We start from the raw sequence: 21,485 nt of genomic DNA, 5'->3' as shown, positions 1-21,485 counted from the left end.
TTGACTCATTATGTAATCGATGCCATAGAAAAAATATCAGAGGTGGGAATCGTGAGAAGAAACTTAGAAAATTGTAATCATGTTTAAATATGGAAGATGACTTGTATACTCATCTGGGCTGATTTAGTGAAGTTAAAAGATTTTAAAGTGAGATCATTTGGTGAAAGACTTGAGAAATGAGTTGATTGTTTTTACAGTGACTGTGCCCACTTGGGCAGAATTTTACAAACCTGAGCGCGCAATGAAATGTATGCCAACTGGGGCTGTATTGTTAAAGTTTTACCGGTTTTAAAAGAAAAAAACGATAATCCGACTTAATGAAATTTTGGACTGCCAGTTTATAAGATAACAATTGCCTATCGTAGCATATTGTTTGAAATGCATTGAGAGGGTATTTATTCACTGTGTAAAGGGTTTTATGGAGCAGAATAGCTTTGTATGAAATCGCGCACAAACAGTTACGATGTATTATTTTCAAAGAACTACAAGTCTTTCTTTTTATACACTATGGGGCCGATTATGATGGTGGACGGACCTGAGTCCGTCCGCCACCATAGAGCAGGAGGGAACCTCCGCATTGCCTGCGGAGTTCCCTCCTGTGCAATTAGGATGTGACCGCCACCCTGGCGGTCACATCCTCTATTTTTACCATTGCGGCGGGTGCGGCTTCAAGCTGCATCCGCCGCAATGGTAAAAATGCATACATTGCATTTGTATGCAGAAAGCAGCAGGCACCGTGCGGTGCCTGCCGATTTCTGCATACAAATGCAGGGGGGTACCATAGGTACCCCCCACGTGCACCCCCCACCCCCCCTTCACCTAGGGGGCCCGCAACGGGCCGCCGCAGTGAAGTTACACATTTTTTTCTACGGCGGAAAACCCGCCGAGGAAGAGCATGTTTTAAAGCCCTTCCTAATATGGCGGACGGTGTCTGAGAGACACCGCCACCATATTAAAGCTTTTCCGCCGCGGTTGTAAGCCAACCGCGGCGGAAAGGCTGCGGACGGAAACCAGGACCCACCAGCCATCCTAATGTGGCGGTGGGTCTTTGGTGGGTCCGCTGCGGTTTTTCCGTATCCTCCGGGCCGGCGGTGGCTTCGCCCGGCCCGGAGGATGCGTAAAAACCGCAATCATAATAGGCCCCTTAGTTTGTAGTTTGACTGCATACCACGTGTTGAAAGAGTTAAAAAATGGCCACTCGCCTCAATGTAATTATCAGTGAACAAGAGTGCGTGGCACTCAAAACGTGTTTGACCGGTGGCTGAATAAAGAAATAAGAAAGCCACACAAGGCTTTGTACTACTTCCAGGAATTTGGGGAGGAGTTGTGTATAATTTAAAGGACACTCTTCCGTGGTGTCCCCTGTCATGAAGCGGCTTTTGTTCTGGTGGAGGCAGTTCTTCACAGAAGGATTCTGTTGATATATAGATATATATATATATATATATATATATACATACATATATATATACATATATACATATATACACACACACACACACACATATATATATATCCCTGTAAACTCCTTATTTTTTTTTGTAAAGCATATATAGATATATATATAAATATACACACACACATTTCCTTAAAACCCAACAACCCTTTAACCCATACCAACCCTAAAATTACCCCCCTGGCACTCCAAACCCCATACCCACTCTGAACCCTAAAATTACCCCAAAACCCATACCCACCCTGAACGCTACAATCAATCAATCATTTGTAAAGCACACTACATACCCATGAGGGTTTCAAGGTGCTGAGAGGGGTGCGGGGGGGTGCTGTTGCTACTGGTCTTGAGTCGTCTCCTGAAGGTCAGCAGGTCTTCGGTTTGTCATAGGTCGAGGGTGTTCCAGGTCTTGGCGGCGCGTTGGGAGAAGGACCTGCCTCCGGATGTGGTTCTACGGATGCGCGGGACCGTGGCCAGGGCGTGGTCAGCGGAGCGGAGTTTCCTGTTGGGTACGTAGAAGGTGAGTCAGCTGTTGAGATAGGTTGGGCCGGTTGTGTGGAGCGCCTTGTGTGCGTGGACCAGGAGTTTGAAGGAGATTTTTCTGTTGACGGGGTGCCAGTGCAGGTTCCTGAGGTGGGGGGGTGATGTGGTCGCAGTGCGGGACGTCGAGGATTAGGCGTGCGGAGGCGTTCGGGATTCTTTGTAGTCTGTTAATGAGCTTGAACAAGGCTCCGGCGTACAGGGCGTTTCCGTAGTCGAGTCTGCTGCGGACTAGGGCCTGTGTGACTGTTTTCCTTGTGTTTGTCGGGATCTATCTGTAGATCTTGCGGAGCATGCGGAGGGTGTTGAAGCAGGTGGAGGAGACTGCGTTGACTTGTTTGGTCATGGTGAGTTTTGAGTCGAGGATGACTCCCAGGTTGCGTGCATGGTCAGTAGGGGCCGAGGGGTCCCCAGTGATGCGGGCCACCAGGAGTCGTCCCCATGATGAGGGGTTGGGCCCGAGGATGAGGCTCTCCGTCTTGTCTGAGTTCAGCTTAAGTCGGCTTTCCTTCATCCAGTCGGCGACTGCCTTCATTCACTGGTGGAGGTTGGATTTGGCAGTGAGAGGGTCCTTGGTGAGGGAGAGGATCAGCTGCGTGTTGCCGGCGTAGGAGATTATGTTGAGGTCGTGCTGTCGGGTGATGCGTGCTAGTGGTGCCATGTAGATGTTGAACAGCGTCGGGCTGAGGGAGGATCCCTGTGGGACGTCGCAGATGATCTCGGAGGCTTCGGAATGGAACGGGGGGGCGGACTCTCTGAGTTCTGCCGGTGAGGAAGGAGGTGGACCAGTCCAAGGCCTTCTCTCGGATCCCTGCGCCGTGGAGGCGCGTGCGTAGTGTGCGGTGGCAGACGGTGTCGAAGGCGGCGGAGAGATCCAGGAGGATGAGGGCTGCCGTCTAGCCGTTGTCTCGAAGGATCCTGATGTCATCTGTGGTGGCGATGAGGGTGGTCTCGGTGCTGTGGTTCCTGCGGAATCCTGATTGGGAGGAGTCCAGGATGCTGTTGTCTTCAAGGTGACGGGTGAGCTGGATGTTAACTATCTTCTCGATGACCTTTGCTGGGAATGGGAGCAGGGTAATGGGCCTGAAGTTCTTGAGGTCGCTTGGATCCGCCTTGGCTTTCTTCAGTAGGGCGTTGATCTCTGCGTGTTTCCAGTTCTCAGGGAAGGTAGCGGTCTTGAAGGAGAGGTTGATGATGTTGCGCAGGTGGGGTGCAATGGAGCACCCTGGCACCCCAAAACCCATACCCAACGGAACCCTAAAATTACCCCCTGGCACCCCAATCCCTAACCCACCCTGAACCCTAAGATTACTCCCTGGCACCCTAAAACCCACACCCACCCTGAACCCTGAAGTTAACCCCTGGCACCCCAAAAGCTGAACACTACAAGCTTACACTACATTTGCATATTCAGAGGGGACTGTCCTCCTTGGCATTTCCATGTATGTAAGTCAAGAACACCATTCACTTAGAGTAACCTAGATATGCCGCCAGTAAGTAATGCTGATGCTGTAGAACGCATTAAGTTACTGGAACTTACTTAATAACCACTTGGATGCTAATGACAAGGGTAACTCGTCATGAAGTGCCCATTCATTTCAATGGAAATTACATTAAATATCTGGAATTTCCTTAGCACTAAAGGGGTAAAAAAGTGATGCCTGCTCTTCTGATACTATTCTGTGGAGTCAGGCTGATCAGCAGCACTGTCGTCCTGGCATCCAACCCCTCCCGACGGTCTCACAGTGTAGATAGATGTGGGTCAAATGTCTCCTGGTTTCACCTTGCCTGGTCCTCCTCTGCTTCTTCGTGTGTGCCCTTGGATGCAAAAAGAGACAGATCCATGGCCCTGTTCACCATTTATCTGGTGAGCAGACAGCAGGCGGAAAGGGGTGGCCAGTGCAGGTGACACTTTTCCTTTGTAAAGTAATTCCTGCTGGCGTCATAGCCCAGGGTGTGCGGTCTGCGAACTTGTCTGGAATACACATCCATACAAGTGCACAGAGCGCACACCCTGGGCTATGACGCCAGCAGAAATTCCTTTACAAAGGAAAAGCGTCACCTGCACTGGCCATCCCTTTCCCCTTGCTGTGCACATCTTTCCACTCCCACCCCATGCTCACAACACATCAAGTGCTTAGGTGAAAACCCTGCCTTCCGGCAAGGATATCACCTCGGTGACACAAGGCTAAAAGAAAACAATAGGTGGGGGCAGGGAGGTTCACTGAAACCATTCAGAGGCTGGCTGGTTCGGGCTGCTGGGCCTCTCAGAAGGGGTCATAAAAATCACTTTCTCGGATGCTTAGTATTCATCCGATGTGCAGTCTTCTTTTATTATTTCAGTGTGTGTGATCTTAGCCCGGGCTGTAGAAGACGACAGGGGGGGCTGTAGCCCGGTGAGCCCAATGGGTGTTGCGCGCCTGAGCACAGCGCGCCATTTTATGCTGGGCAATGCTAATGCTTATATATCGCAAGAGAGACAGAAGAGCCTTTTGCTCAAGATAGACCCTAAACTGAGTAGCCTTGCAACTGAAGAAGAGGGTCCACAGGCCAATGGCCTTCTTGCCCACTTCCTTTATGAAGGAATCCCCATCCCTTCATAAAGGAAATGGACAAGTATGTCTCAACATTCGCTACTATAGACAAGGCCTGATTATCTTTAAAAGAAGATTTTCACTTTCTGGGTTTTTTGCAGGGCCGGCAAAGGAAGGAATCACTTTGCAGTCCGTTACGCCTCCAGAGGTCAATACCTATAAGGAGGCTCCTACAATCAAGGCTCCCAGCATGAATATCAAGACCACAAGCCCATTTTCTAACCCTGCCATTCCTGAGGAATCCGAAACAGGGGTTATGGAGCCAGAAGAGATCAGTTTGCAGGTAAGAATTTTAAATTTTGATCTTCCTCCCTTAGGAGGCAGATTGGTTGCTTTGTCTAAATGCTTGGTTGTCTCTCACAACAGATTTGGGTAATTCAGACGATTCTGGGTTATGGTATAGAGCAGATGCAGGGGAGTGACTCCATCACTCCAAGTCAGATTACTTCTGGTGTCCTTCTGGTGTCCTTGATGCCCACAGGTCTGTTGAAGATCCTGGAAGAAGCACAGACACAGAACAATACGAACAGGAGAAGGAATCTTCCTTAGTGCAGTCTTCGTACTAGGGAAAGTCCAGCGAAGTCCAAGTGTCCAGACGGTTAAAGAGTGACGTGGTTTCAGGCTTAAGTCTTGTCCAATGACAAATCTATGTAACTACCCATAGGTAAGCTCTTAAGTATCCTAGGGAATGGGTTATTAAAAAGTGTGTGTTTGAGATGAAAATGTAAACTAGTCTGATGTGGTCAGTATTCAAAGTATAATAATATTAGTAGAGTGGGATGGTTTTCATTGGGCATAAGTAGCTCTTACTACCTGGTTGGTATGGTGCAGCCGGTGTATGGAAAGGGATTCAGATCCTCTTTCAATGTGACTTTGGTAGTTAATTTCCTAGCTTCTTTGGCTTCTTAAGGGAAGGCCTATCGAATGATTAATACCTACATATCGGCAATTTCTGCAGAGCATATCAGAGTGATTGGAAGACCTGTTGGTGAACATCTTTTAGTCTGAAGATTTTAAAAGGGAGAACGTTTTTCTAAACTCACTCTTCACGAGTATAATACTATGTGGGATGTTAACTTGGTTTTACAATTGCTTATTTCATGGCCTGACAATTCTGATCTCTCTCTCAAGCACTTAACTGGAAAGTTAACTATGCTCAAACGTGTTTCTCATTTTAAAGCATTAGATTCCATTATTTTCCTCTAGGAGTTTACTTTCCGGTTAATAGAAGCACTAAGACTAACTTGCCATTATACTTTTTTTCCCTTCTCAACCTAAGTTATGTGTTGGTATTTGTTTAAAAAAGTATGTTTCACGAACTGCAGATCTTATAATTTTCTCCTCTAATCTCAACACTCATTTTCTTTCAGAAACCCTACAAACCGGTCTTTTTCTATCTTAGTGATCAACATATATCACAACCCGCATGGGTCTTCAGGCAACCTGCCCACGCTAATAAATCATCTAGAGGCCCTATTACTACAATTCCCGTCATTTGGATTGCATCATTCTCGGTGACCTCAACATCCATAACATAGGGGTCACACCCACACAAAGTCACCAGTCTGGGGGTAGCAATGCATTGAACGCCTTATTAAAATCCTACAAACTAGCGACAGCACACTCAATCCATCTAAGGTACAGCCCAGGGGCCTTTGCTGCCCCCACGTACAACAATCAAACGACAATTGATTATATCATCCTAAGTGACAAACTGCAACCCTTGATGTCGGATTACTCAGTTCACCAGCGCAGCGACAGCGACCATGCCGCCTTAACAATCACACTGAACCTAACAGCAAAAATACACCATAGGCTACAATATATTGGGGCTGCAAACAGCAAAGAACTAATAAAGCTACCCAGAAGAATTAAAGGGGGGCAGGCAGCAACCATCACCTTCAATAACTGGACAAATTCGTGGGCAGTCTGGCCACTGAGTGACCACAACAAGGGTGCAATAGCAACATGGGATGGAATCACCGGGACCTTAGCGGCGACACTTAGAGGGGACACAGCAAGGGTAAGCCGTTGGCACCCACCATCCACATTCGGATTAAACCGGGCAATTAAAGAAAGCGCCAAACATCTGAATATAAAACGAAAAGCATTCAGGATAAACGGCACAGTTTCAGACAAAAAACAGCTACAAGAGGCCGCAAAAAGTCATTCGAAGAAGGTGTGGGACACAAAACGCGAACATTGCGAAGCACAATGGCTAAACATTTTTGACCTGCTGAACCCCGGGAAATCGCAAGAGTTCTGGAGCTATCTAAGCAATCTCGGACGAGGCACAAATCACAGAGAAAACTCCCTCGATGCCTCTACCTGGGTCGCCTACGTAAAAGCTCTATACAACGAAGACCAAGCCGCCCCTCACTCAAAGAACGCACCCACAGCAAGAGAAGTGCCAGATGCCATTACCCACAAGAAGGCACCCCCTGGAAAATTGCTAGTGTCCAAAATCTTAAAATAAATCAGGCAAAACGGCGCACCGGGCCCCAACGGCCTCCCAGGCCTATTGTTTAAAGCGAACATAGAATTCTGGTCCGAAAACCTGACCCCCCTATACGCCGAATTCTGGCTCCTGGGGGATGTGCCAGACTCCTGGAGAGGCTCGCTCTTACATCCAATCCACAAAAAAGGGCCTAAATCAGACCATTCCAACTTCCGAATGATTGCCCTCCTGGACATCGAGGGCAAAGCCTACGCCAGTGCCATCTTGTCAGATCTTGCAGATTGGGCAAGAGAAGAAGCTCTTTTGCCCCTCTGTCAAACCGGATTTAGACCCGGGTCTTCAACCGTGGATAACATCACCGCACTTTCTTACCTGGCCTACCAAGCACGGTTGCGCAAAAGCCTCCCTTTATTCACCTGCTTTATAGACTACTCTGCAGCGTTCAATGGGGTAGATCGCGCCATCCTATGGAGAAAACTGGCACAATGGAACAGCAATCCGACCCTGCTAAGAGCAATTCAGTCGCTGTACCAAAAAACGTGGATCAGAATCAAACTCTCGAGTGACCACTCATCTGAGAAGATTGACACGGATCGAGGTCTAAAACAAGGGTGCATTTTAGCACCACTGTTTAATCTATATACAGCAGATATGGAGATAGCCCTGTCCGGGGCAGCCTTAGCCACTCCAAGGATCAGGGGGGAACCAAAATCCAGTTCATGCAATATGCAGACGACCTGGTACTCCTGGATCACACCAAGATAGGCCTACAAAAGGCGCTGACGGCCCTGGCAATTTATAACGATAAAAACAGGGTAGCTAACTCTTCCAAGTCAAAAATAGTAATCTTTGGGCGCTATCCCAAAATAAAATTAGCCAAATGGAGGCTTGGTCAACTGTCCTTGGAAAGCAGACAGCAATACACCTATCTGGGCGTCTGCTACCACGAGTCTGGGCTTTTTGGCCCCCATTTAAAGAAAATCCAATGCAAAGGGAAAACTATCACCTATGCCCTCTGCAAATTACAAGCCACCTTACATAGTCCATCTAAAACGGCCATTCAAAGAGTACTCAAGGCAAAACTAATGCCGGCCCTCAATTACGCCCAACAAGCGTTTCTGGGCAAACTTCAGAAGGAACTGGAAAAAATCAACTGTAGAGCCTACAAGAGATCATTTCATCTATCTAAGTGCACTAGAAACACCCTTGTCCGCCTAGAATTTTCACTCAACCTACAAAAGCTGGAAGAGATGGCTGCCTTGAGCAAATATTACTATCCCACAACAGTGGCACAAGACAAGACACTGAAGGCAGTCCTGAAATAAATTTTCACAGAATCTATGAACCCTTGGTCAGCCACCCTTACCGCGGCGAAGGATCTCCTCAACCTCGCCATCGAGCTTAGGGACGCTGAGCTAGTCAATTACAAGGCAATCAAAAACGTGATTAGAAAAAAGTTCGCATTCGCTCCCGGGAACTGGATTTGGATCGTTGGCAAAACGAGATTTCCATGAGTCCCTACGCCTGCCGCACACAGTGCACAACCCCAAACACCATCTCACGCAGGCCGTGGGTCGCCCAGCCCTTCACAACATTTTAGCCTATAGACTACACCCTTTGCCCCTTAAAGAACTATACGCCTTTGAACGGGCAGGATCGGGAGCTCCGGAATGCAGGCTCTGCAACTACAAACGTGAGTCGCTGGCTCATCTTTTACTTTGCTGCCCGGCCTTGCGCGTAGCACGCAGCCTTAACCTCAGGCCCATCTTAAGACAAGTGGGGACACGTGGGGGGGCGCTAGAGGGCGCCAGGCGAGATGGCCGCACGAATGTGAGGCTCCGCCGAGACCGTTCAATATCCTATGAATATCCTTTAAATCTTGCTGCCTTAACTACCCAACCTGACGGAGATTGCCTTCTCCAGCATCGCGGCGAAAAGTGAGACGTTTTTTCATTGCCGCGTGAGACCCTGAACCTGCTCTCCAGGCAGTGGAACGCTGCACCGAGACCGGCGCTGGAGGTGTGCGGCCCTGCGAACAGACGCTGGCGGCCTCATTGTGGATCGGCTGGACCTTCCCTGGGCCACTGAGGCAGGCGGAGCACCTGAGGCGCGAGCTGGGGGCGGCGGAGCCGGGTCTCGAGGCGACGGAGGAGAGCGCTGGTCCGGCGGCCCGGAGCTCGGCCCTGCTGCGTGCGGTGAGTGGGTGGGGCTATAGGCGAGCCCGGGGCTGCGGAGGTGGTGCTGGGCCGCACTGGGCCGCACTAGGCCACACCGGGCGAACCGCGCCTGGCGGGGAGGCGGGCGGGGCACACACCTCGGCGGAGCTACAGAGCAGGGGGTGCGCTGAGAGTGCGCTGAGAGCTGGACACATACCAGGGAATTCTACTACTGCTGCGGAGCGCTGGTGGGACTGAGAGGCGAGACGGGCGAGGGGCCCTGCCTTGCAGCTTCGGCGCATTAGATCTCTGTATCGGCGGTTGAGCCTGCAGCGGCGGGGGAGGTCAGGTGCTTATGGACATTGCTGGATAGTGAATATCGCCTTGACCTGTGTGATAAGATCCCTGGGAGGCAGTATACTCTTAGCCAACTGATACTGGGACGGATTGTGCACCCTGTGGGTCGACATGGGCAGGCCTGAGAGGAACCAGCCCAAAATTAACATTGAGGCCAAAAAGACAGCGATGTCCACCTCGCAGGCCCCTCTGGACAATGTCATGACTGGGGCAGTTGGCGGTACCCCTACCCTGGAGGCCACACTGGTGGCGATGCAAAAGACACTCCAATCCATAGAGGGGACCATGGAAGCGGTCAACCATAGGCTAGACCACATGGCGACACAGTTTGACCGGCAGAATGAGAGGATGGGCGAAGTGGAACAAAGAGTGTCTGCCACGGAGGACGGGCTAGCTACGGTGACCACTAAAGTATTCAACATGGAGCGTGCTTTGGCGGTCATACAGGCAAAGAACGAGGAATTGGAAGGGAGGTCCAGGCGCAATAACATTCGCGTCACGGGCCTGCCGGAATCTACGAATGTGGGCAAAAATGGAGGATTTCATGGAACGCATGTTGGTTGACATCTTTGGAGCTGACCAGCTGTCGCGCGTGTTCATTGTAGAGCGCACACATCGCTCTTTGGCGAAAAGACCGGCGCCTGGGGCGCAGCCCCGTCCCATTATTGCACGTATTCTTAACTATAAAGATCGCGATGTCATCCTGCGTCTTGCACGGGAGAAGGGCACTGTGGAGTATCAAGGGAATAAACTTGAATTTTATCCGGATTTCACAGTAGCGGTGCAGACTGCGAGAAAAGAATTCGCCATGGTGAAACAGCTCCTTCGCGCCGAAAATATCCCATACGCCATCCTATATCCGACCAGGCTTCGGATTGGGCCTCCCTCGGATAACAAAATCTTCGCCACGCCCAAGGCAGCCATGGATTATGCCAAACAGCAGAAAAAACGTAAAAGGACTTCAAATGTAGCGCAGGACGGGGAGGAAGATCTGCAGGATGAGGTGGCTTAAATGTTCGGCTTGCTGTTTTGAACAGACTGTGGTGTCCAAATAGTAAGTAAAATGGTTGTGTTCCACGTACTGCTGGAAGAGAAATTACTCGGATTCAGGCTGTTTGACTTCCTACTGCCTGCTGATCAAGCACTGTCTCCTAAGGGACCTCTGTTATAACTGACCACGACTTGGTAGACAGCCTCTTCTAACTATGGCATATGGTGCACTCACTGGGCTTTTTCTGGTTACTCATTTGTTATGTTGCTCTACCAATTGTTCGAGTGTCACTGCATATTCTATACCGGGGGGTGGCTGCGGTGCGGAGGGCTTCTGCTGTACTGAAATGGTCTTTGATGGGTGTTATACGTAGATGTCACGGATGACCAGGGGTAACCATATAGTATTACCATGGAAAGGTTTATTCTTTCAGGGATATTGGAACCTGTACTGAGGCATTGTTTATTTGACATGTACTGCGAGTGGCACTGTGGAACTACTGGACTTGTGCCTAAACTGTTTCCCGAGCGCTGAGGAGGACGGAATCTTTGCTATTCAGCAGCTGCAGGGTTGGGGTAGGGGGAGTGGGATGTATACATGGCTTTTACGGTCTGCTCTTCGTTAGTTTACTAGCGAGGGCTGAGTGTCACTACGCCCCCGACACATGGGAGTTCCCCACAAACTAATGGTTATATAGTTTGGGATTTGGGGCTTGGGGGGCAGGGGACAGCTTTGGCAAGTTTGGGGCGCTGAAGTGGGTGGAGGGGGGTGTTGGGCTTTTGGAGTTTTTGGGTCAGGGCGAGCTGTGTGGCGCTTTATGGTGGGGGGTTGGACTGGACGGGTCGGGATCTGAGTCAATCATGGTCGCAGTGCGGCCTTCCATGTGTGGTATTACCTGCTGATAATTGGTTGGGTACTGACTGTATGCTCTGCATTTTATGTGGGGCATTAGGACTGTTCTATTGTTTACAGGGTATAATTGAGGTTTGGATAAATGAATAGGGGAGGTAAACTTACTTGTATTAACTGGAATGTGAGGGGACTAAATCGTCCGCAGAAAACTAGACAAATGTTGGCATTTCTGAACAGGCATGGGGCACAGGTGGCTTTCATACAGGAGACACATCTTAGGGGTAGGGCGGCTATAACTGTGGGTAAACAATGGGCGGGCTTTAGACTAGCTTCGAATTACTCTGCATATGCACGTGGAGTTATGATCCTGATCAAAAAAAATGTTCAGTTTGTGTCACTGCATGAAGAGATTGACGAGGATGGTAGATATATCATAGTACATGGAAAGCTATGTGGTACTTTAGTCACGCTGGTTAATGTCTATGGCCCCAATGCCGATGACCCCGACTTTTATGTTACGCTGTGGAATAGGATCTATCTGTTGACTCCATCGGCTATAATTTGTGGGGGGGATTTGAATGTCACTCTAGATGGAGCACTGGACAGAAAACATGATAGACCTTATGCGCACAAGAGAGCGGCTGATGCAGTGCGAGATGGAATGGGGGGCTTGGAATGGTGGATGTGTGGCGATTGACTCATCCTGAGCAGAGGGAAGGCACGTGTTACACGTCAGCGCATGACACATGGTCGAGACTGGACTACTGGTTGGTGACCCGCGATGTCAGCGGATGGGTGATGGATGTCATGCATCTGCCTCGAACGATTTCTGATCACGCGCCAGTATGTATGAAAGTGACGCTACCATCGCATGTACCAGCCCCATTCTCCTGGAGACTTCCGGCAGGTACCTTAACTGACTTGGTATTGCGTGAACGTTTGAGGACGAATATTGAGGAGTTCTTTGTTAAGAATGTTGGGTCTGTTGATAGTATGTGCACGGTGTGGGAAGCCTTCAAAGTGACCATTAGGGGAGCGTGTATTGGCCTGCAATCGAGTGTGCTTACATCGTTGAGGGATGCAATGACTAAGTTGGAGGGAGAATTGTTGTTGCTTGAACGGCGACTGGAGGAAAACTTTGAGGAGTCTGTGCTGGCCAGTATTCGCTTAAAAGTCACTGAATACAATGAACTAGCGGACCAGGAGGTTAAATTCCTGTCTAAACAGACCAGAGCGCGTTATTATGCAGAGGGGGGACGCCCGGGGCGAGGATTGGCGGATCGAGTTAAAGACCCTTGGGCTAGACATTGTGCAGTACAGGAAATAGAAGACGGGGACACCACTGTCACTAGTGCGACTGGTATTCTGACCTGTTTTACAAAATATTATGAACAGATGTATGAGCATAAGGAGACGGCAGGGGAGGAGGAAATTGCACAATACTTTGAAGATATTGCGCTGGTCTGGCTCTCGAGAGGTCAACAGGAGTTCCTTATGCATAATATAACCGAGGGGGAATTTAGGGATGCGATAGCATCCCTATCGAATGGCAAGGCAGCGGGTACTGATGGCTTGCCGTCCGAATTTTATAAAGAATATATGGATCTTTTGCTACCACACCTGGCGATGGTCCTACAGGAGGCGGTAGAACAGGGTCAATTCCCGACCACAATGAGAGAGGCGCTTTTGGTTGCACTGCCGAAACCAGGTAAACCGCCGAATAAATGTGAATCGTATCGGCCCTTGTCTCTTATGAACACCGATGTCAAAATCATTGCTAAAGTGTTGGCGACTCGGCTGCGCCTGCTCCTCCCGGTCATGGTACTGCCAGATCAGTCTGGCTTTATCCCCCTCCGGTCTACCACTCACAATTTGCGGGCTATATTTGCGGTGTTACATCTTCTCAAACCAGACTTGGCTGCGGTAGCTGTCTTGCTAGACGCCGCGAAAGCCTTCGACTCAGTCGCATGGCGGTATATGATTGCGATCTTACATCGTATGGGAGTGCCATTCTTCTTTACGTCACTGGTGACTCTGCTCTACACTAATCCAATTGCACGTGTACGGGTGAACGGCCATGTGTCAGCTTCGTTCCCTGTGCGGCGAGGTACAAAGCAGGGCTGTCTCTTGTCGCCTTTGCTATTTGCTCTTGTGATGGAGCCACTGGCGTGTGTGCTGAGGCAAAGGTATGCGGACGCTGCCCTAAAGTTTCCTCTTCGATCTCTGGCGGTATCCATGTATGCCGATGATATGGTCCTTTATGTGCGAGAACCTGCGCGATATTTGGATTCCGTGCTGCGTGAATCTATTCGGTTTAGCCGTCTCTCTGGTCTCTCCATTAATTGGGAGAAATCTGTTATATTGCCACTCACTGAAGTTGCGGCCCCCTTCCCCTTGGAGTTCCCGTTAGAGTGGGCCACGGAACCGGTCCGTTACCTTGGAATTTGGATGCATAGGGACTGTCAGGAAATCATTCGGGCTAATTACGGAGTGGCTATCTCTAAACTAGAGGACCAGGTGGCACGTTGGATTCGACTCCCGCTCACCTTTGCCGATCGCGTGTCCCTAATAAAAATGGTGGTTCTTCCGAAATTCTTATATCTTTTTGTTAATATTCCGCTCCTGCTTAAATCGCATTTCTTTGCCAGACTGCAGTCTCTGCTGATAGCGTTAACCTGGGCCGGTAAGAAACCAAGAGTGAAATGGGATGTCTTGACTAAGCCGTATGAGCTGGGGGGCTTCGCCGTACCAGATATGAAACTATACTACTTGTGCGCCCAGGCGCAGTTTGCTGCCTATTGGCTGTCGGCCCCGCCGTACACGCCACATGTAGCGCTTGAAGCCAGTGCAGTCCTGCCTATTCCACTGAAGGCAATGATAGTCAACACGCACTCTGTGTTTGAGAAGGGAGAGGTAGACACGGTTCGCTCCACTGCTAATGCCTGTCGAGAACTGGGTAAACGAGCGGACCGACTGCCGTTATATGCCCCTAACATGCCACTGCGGTACCACACAGAGATCTCGGTCTCCAGCGAGATCGGGGCCTTGCAGGTCCTGCAGGGTGCGGGGCTCGACACGGTTGGGAAACTTTTTCCAGGTGCCTCTTTCCTCTCATTGCAGGCTATGACGGATCGCTCCCCGAACGTGGTTATGTCCACGTTTATATATGTCCGGCTCCGAGCTGCAATACACGCCTTATATCCTACATATCCGGAGGAACCCTTGACACTGAGTGCCTTGCAATTACTATACACTGCACCGGATAAGGCCAAGTTGCTCTCCAGGTTATACCGAGCCTCGCAGGAGGATGAGGGGGGAGGCGCAGTGACGGCGAGGGCGAGGTGGGACGCGTGCCTGCCTGACCCACTCACTGATGATGAGTGGTCCGAGTGCTGTTCTATGACCGGGGGGTTCGTGGCCAATGGCAACTTTCTCCTTATTCATTATAAGTTTTTGCACTAGTGGTACTATACGCCATCTCAGTTGGTAAGGTATGGTCTTCGAGAGACGTCTCAATGTGTTCGATGTGGGATGGATGATGCGGACTTTGTACACTTGGCCTGGGGTTACGCGCGTGTGTATACTTTCTGGATGGCTGTGACCGAGGCACTCTCTAAAATGACGTCGACTGAGGTTGCGATGGACATCCGACTATGCTTGTTGGGATTGGCCTCCGTGTGCCTGCGAGTGTAAGGCGGTTGGTAGTATTGGCATTACAGATTGCTAAACGCCGAGTGGCTATGGCTTGGGGAGGGAGTAGAGCGCCTGATGTACAGCTGTGGCTGCAAGATATGGCATTCTGCAGGGATCAGCTAGTTTGCTATTACGAGGGGCTTCCTGCGAGGTCACGTCCACGTGATTTCTGGGGCCCAAATACGGTGTATATGCTCTCCATGGCTGACGATGATAGTGCTAGCAGTGTCAATGGAGGTCCGTCGGCGGGAGAGGGGGACTCAATGTAATGGGCTGCGAGTGGGGTCGGCGGCACTGGGGTACTGGATGCGTGCTGCCAGTTCTTTCTTCCGCAGTTCTCTGTGTGACCTACCTGCATGGGAGTGTGGTTGAGTTATCGGTGCATCAATGCTGTGTTCTACACATTGATCTTGACGATCTAGGGTTCTGAGCTGATTCTCCCTGATGTGCCATACAGCTGGGTAATGGTTGTTATTCGTCCTACGACCTTATGCACTACAACATGCTGCCAAGTCCTGACTCCTGGGGTATGGGGTGGAGGGTTGTTGGGGTGTTGCAAGTTGTTTGTATAAAATTGCAAAATAAGACCATATTTTAATGTATGCGAAGCTAGTGTACGATGTAAGTGGAATCTGGGCACCGGTTGGTGTCTGCTTCGATATGTATCAGTGGATGCTTTTACATGTCATTGACTGTGTACTTCGTTTTCTCTGCTACCAAATCGTTTGCAGCCGGCCCTATCAATGGGTTGTAGGCACGCTACTGTGTACATGTATAATGTTAAATAAAGGTCTTGCCAAAAAAAAAAAAAAGTGGGGACACGTACCGCAAAGGAGGCGGTCCATCAATTATACACATTGACCATAGTAAAGCAGATGGCCTCATTCGGCAAGTTCATCCAACAGACACGGTCCAAGCTGATGGCCATCCAGGGCACAAATGAATAGAGACTTTGCAGATACACGCTGGGCCACTCCATCATGGATACTATTCCTTTGAGCCCACCAGCGTCCAGGGATCCACTATACAGACTTGCCTGCTGACTCACTTGTTGTTTTAATTTTTGTAACTTTGAATTTCGGTTTTAATGTAATGGTTTTGAGTAACCAAACAATAAAAATGTATCAATCAATCTACAAACCGGTTTCGGCTCCCACCTTGGCCTATTGGGTTAAATGGATCATGTCCTTGGCTGGCATCAACACTGATTCATTAGGCGTCCATTCACGCAGAGGGGCTATGGCCTCTAGGGCTTTCTGGGCTGGTGCAGGTTTAGATAATATTCTTAGGTCAAACGTTAATAAGTTTAGAATTTTTTATTGTAAACAATTGCTCATCAGGCTGAATATGCTATTTCATTGTTTTGAATAAGCATATTATGAGCCACCGATCTTGAAACAGAATTTAGATTTTCCTAGCCTTGGTGTCAGAAAGGCTAGAATGTATTAAAGACACAGAGGCGAGATTTATCCCACCACTATTTCATTAACCCTCCCTGGTTGCTATTTTTCTGCAGTTCCAAAACCTTCAACCAGTTCCACATCGTCAACCTATCTCGCCCAGAGCTTCTCCTGCTTTGGATTCTTCTTGGCAGACTGTGATAGGCAAGGCCTCTATGAAGTGCACCCCAAATGTCATTTGACAAGCCCCAGTAGGCCTGTCAAGCAGAATGTGACACTCAAGCAGGAGCTGACACTCCAATGTCAAAAAGGATCCTCCCGGCCTCCCTTTCTTATTCTGACAGGTTTAGAGAGATAATTTCTGCCCATTCAGGTCAGCCTATTGTTTTGCTCCTGGGAGCAAGTTCACACCTCATTTACATGCATTTAAATGCCAATAACTGCCTGTCCATATGGGAGAACAAAAATGCAAATTTTGCTTCTAGGGGTTTCAAGCAGGGTAAAGATAACTTTTGTTTTTAAAGTTACATTTTTGTAATATTTAGAACAAATCCGACTTCACAATTGAATTGAATTTCTAAGAAGTTTTAAATAGAGTTGTTGAATTATTTTTCTAGCTAGTCCTATTCCTGGGATACAGGATTATTATTTAATATTACATCCCATGTGGTTCCTATGGAACAGCCAAACCTGTTACAGTAAAATATCTTTGAGGCCATTATCACTGTAAGGTAGTTTAACATTAAACTTTAACATGCCCTACTTTAAAATACCATGCACCCTCACTTTATGGGCAATAAGGCCTACTTAGGGGTGGATTATGAATGTTTAAAAGGAGGATTTCAGCCTATCAAAAGGGGTTAGTTTCACAGGTCAAATTTGCAGTTAAAACTTCCACAGCCAGGCTACTGGTTGCAGGCCTGGGTACACCTCGGTACCATATAATAGGGACTTATAGGTACATTAAATATGCCAATCAGGATTATACCAATGTTGTCATGTTTAAAGAGGAGCACAAGCACTTACAACTGGTTACCTGGGGTACAAGTGCACAGAGTGCTATAGTTGGCAAAAATAATGTTCAGCATATAAACCCAAAAAAATTAAGGGTGACCCTGCAGAAAGGGCAAATTCCAAATAGATAGATAAATAGGCAACTGACAATCTTGCAGTCGCTTAGGGCATCAATTTAGGATGACTGTCGAATTCACAGAAAAAAGGGAAATACAAAAATTGGTAACTGGAAAAATGTACCTGCATTAATTGCATGGTTTGCCTAGGGTGTCACCACAGAGCAGCTAAACTCATAGTGGATCAGGAAAAGCAATACCCAGTAACCAATAGCAAGTCATTTCACAGAGTCATTGCACTTGATTGACAAATACAGATTCTAGTACCAACTACATGCCTCTCCTGGTCAGGGGTGGTCATTGCCAAATAATGATGAGTACATTAATTTGTAAATTATGAAGAGTTCACTTTGAATTCAATGAGGATAATGAGATGCCATGATTTTCTGGCTAAGACACTACAGGGCTGATTACGATGTCGGGTAGAAAGCCTCCTCTCAACAGTCGGAATCTCCTATACCGCATCGGGACCCATTTCGACCGACTTGGCCGGTTTACAATCTGACCAACCTATTACAATGTTCAAGGTCGATTTGTAAACTGCACGGTCTCTCGAAATCGGTTCCTCCCGGCTCTCGGAGAATCTGTGTCGGTCGGACCCACATCGTACAGCCCTATCAACTGAATTTCCGATTCAGCCTGTCCGTATGAAAAGGCTGTCGGAAAGTGACTTTTGGGGCCCCCTTCATCCTGCGGCCTCCAGTTGGGGGCGAGGGGGTACCTAAGGGACCCCTCTGTAAAACACTGCACTCTGTGGGATAAACCATGGGGTGCCTGTGTTAAGGTGCAGAGTTTTCCCCCCACCCCCATAAGAGCCTGTGTTGTTGGGTGAAACATGGGCTCCCATAGGAGTCAATGGAAATACGACCGAACAGTGTTTGGTCACATCGTAATCGGTTGGGAGGAACCTCCGACCACGAGTCAGTCGGTCCCTTTTCTGAGTCAGTGACGGGAGGAAACTCTGACCTACATCGTAATGAGGCCATACATTATAAGTACATCCTTCTATGTTCCCTTTGCCTTCTGGATATTTATTAAAAGCTAGACAGACTGGAAAATGTGTTTTATTTCATCACTGGCATGCATTAACCATCATGTTCCCTTTAGTCTCACAGCACTCTTTATACTTCCATGATGCATACAGCAGCCACCTTGTAACATTTTGCTTTACTGAGATCCCTTAAATAGTCCAAATGCCCTGACAATTTCTATTCTGCCTTATTTGGGAGTTTAAAATAAAGTCCATTTGACACACACTCATAAATCAACAAAAAAAAGTCTTGCCTTTAGTTACCATTTATTATGAGGGGATAATATGTGCTTCTCCAATGTAGAATATCAAATTTACATTTGATAAACAGCAGTGTTGTCAAGCTTTTTTAAACCGGCCACTCATACAGAACTGACTTTCCTTTTCTCCAGCCACAAGCTAATGATGCCTAAAAGGCAAAACACCTTCCAGACTCTGGCACAACATTTTAATGATTATTTATTTAATCTCAATGTTTCACGAATCAAGCTCAAGAACTACTTGGACACATGGAATCCATGTCTAGACCAATGCTATGGTTTAATTTGTGGGTCCATCTAACGCCGTACTCAAAACTAGACATCTATTTTGATACTGACCTGTCCCACGAGGTTAACATATCAAATGGTATAAGTAACATGCTTTTGGCAAATCAAACTGCAGAAGAAAATCTGTCCTTTACCAATAAAGTCTGTATAAAATGCTTTGATTGGATCTTGCCTTCTATATATCTGCCTTGACACACAAACTGACAACAATATTGCAACCAGTGAAAATATATCCACCTGACTTCTAACTCGTACCAGAAGAAGAGACCAGATTACAATGATCCTTAGATCTCTTCAAAGGCTCCTGATTCTCAATGCATTCTACACAGTACTTCCCCAGACTTCATGTTCACTAAACATTTAACTTATGCACACTACACTCAAGCAGAACAATGGCTACTTCAATCTCTATGACAAGGACTGTTTATTTTACTTTTCTGTAGAGACAGCAGAAGCCCTTATACAGAAAATTAAGATTTTGGTTTTGCTTTTTAATTATTAAGCATGATTTGTTTCTCAAACCCAGTGGGATTCTTTTTATTTTTTCTGTGTTCTGTAGTCATATTTGATAAAAAATAATATAAAGAAGCTTTGGTTTACATAGCGGTCAGCAAGTATCAAATACCATAATTAGTATTTGAGGAATTTTAAGACTGGCAAATGATGTACTGCAGTTGGTAAATCAAAAAGCAATGTCAACTGATCCTAATATTTAATATTAAATATCTTTGAGTTTTTTGCATTTTCATACAACATTTAAAGAGACCTCTCAATAGAAGACGTGTTGATTAGAATTGTGAGTGATGTTATAATACCTGATAGCTGCCTTTCCCTGAAATTCTTCAGATACTGGTTCAGCCATTTCATTGATGCTTAAATTTCTGTTCAAAGTACTCTCATCCAGCTCACTGTAATATCTTCTTTTCTTTGACCAGTAGGAAGGCTTCAAAAAGAAAAAAGGTGATCGCCGGAGCCCATACTCGCCTAGTAAAACAAATAGCCACAATGTTAACAACACTTAGGGCAAAGATAGGGACTACTGAATGTGAACAAGCTACAAAAATGGTGTATGATGATAGGAAAGTGCATCACATAAGATAAACAGGAATGTCTTCTTTCCCCAAATGGGTAAATGCAGTGTGAAATGCACTGGGCAAGATAGCGAGTGGTGGGTCCTGAAGAACATTATAATAATGGTTGGAAATTGAGACATCTGATGGAGTATTTCAAAGAAACTCCAAAATAGAGACTGGAACTCAATCAAAAGGTAGCAACTGTATGACCGGTACAGAAGAGATGGGCATATGTAACTAATGCTGCTAGGAACCGCAAATGTTATCATAGCGGCAGATTAGAAAACCAGAGCAGAGAGAGTTTGAAGTGTTTGGGATCACACAACTGAGTTACTGGAAAATTGGGGTTAGCATTGATTTCTCCAGGTACCATAGTTGACCATGTAGTCATTTGACTATATTACCTCTTCAGTTATTGTAAATGACTACCATATTTTGAAAACTTTTCACTACCATATTTAGCCAAAATTGTATCTAGTGAGTGGACACAATTTGAAACCCTATTTCCAAGTTATATTCTCAGGACTTTCTGTACCAGCTACAACCAAGATGCTTAACTGTCGAACCGTACACATGTATTTCAATTTAATTATTATTTGAAAAGATATTTATTTGGCGAGTATCTCAAAGATAAATCTTAGGCAGAGATTACATTAATTTTCAAAGCTGGGTAACAAAAACCTGGATATGAGGATGGTGAAGTATGAGACAGGAAAATAAGTCACCTAGGGATTATGATATATTTAGTCCAAGAAAGATTGTATGAAAGGTAGAGGAGATGGGAACCTCAAGCTACCTTTAATTTTAAGGGACCTTTAAAGGTTCTGTGAGTAGATCCAAAGGTATTAACATGGAGTAGAGGTTGTGTCAATGGAGGATGCCAGGAGGGAAATTGATGTCAATCAAAAAGTGGAGCTGGGAGCTTTGGGGTTTGTAAGTTGATTTTGGAGTTGCAAGAGGAGACAGCAAAGTTAGAGATAAATATTATAAGCAAGGTGAGAGGTTACACTCTGGAAAAATGTGTATAAATATTTAGAAAATGTGTAAAGCAGGCATCTCCAACGAGTAGGTCGCGGGCCACTAGTAGCTTTATAACTCCCTGTCAATAACTCTCCTGTGTGCAGACCAGCCTCCTACTACAGAAACCTTTGCTTGGTTGAATCATTATATGTATACCAATATTAAAAAACATTTCTTCGCAAGGAAAATG

The 21,485-nt window shown here is 47.1% G+C and overlaps 1 protein-coding gene across 2 annotated transcripts in view; it reads right to left on the bottom strand.

Annotated features, from left to right (window-relative positions):
- ABCA5 (ATP binding cassette subfamily A member 5) overlaps positions 1 to 21,485 on the bottom strand; it is a 1,464,780-nt gene that overhangs the window by 1,188,100 nt on the left and 255,195 nt on the right. For both annotated transcript variants that reach the window (XM_078654285.1, XM_078654286.1), the window contains exon 10: positions 20,018 to 20,186. In XM_078654285.1, the coding sequence (XP_078510411.1) occupies positions 20,018 to 20,186 (169 nt within the window). The remainder of the gene's footprint in view (positions 1 to 20,017; positions 20,187 to 21,485) is intronic.

Source organism: Lissotriton helveticus, chromosome 7 (assembly GCF_964261635.1).
Source record: "Lissotriton helveticus chromosome 7, aLisHel1.1, whole genome shotgun sequence".
NCBI lineage: Eukaryota > Metazoa > Chordata > Amphibia > Caudata > Salamandridae > Lissotriton > Lissotriton helveticus.
Note: the sequence above shows the minus strand (reverse complement) of the source record. Positions and strands in the feature narration are given on the sequence as shown.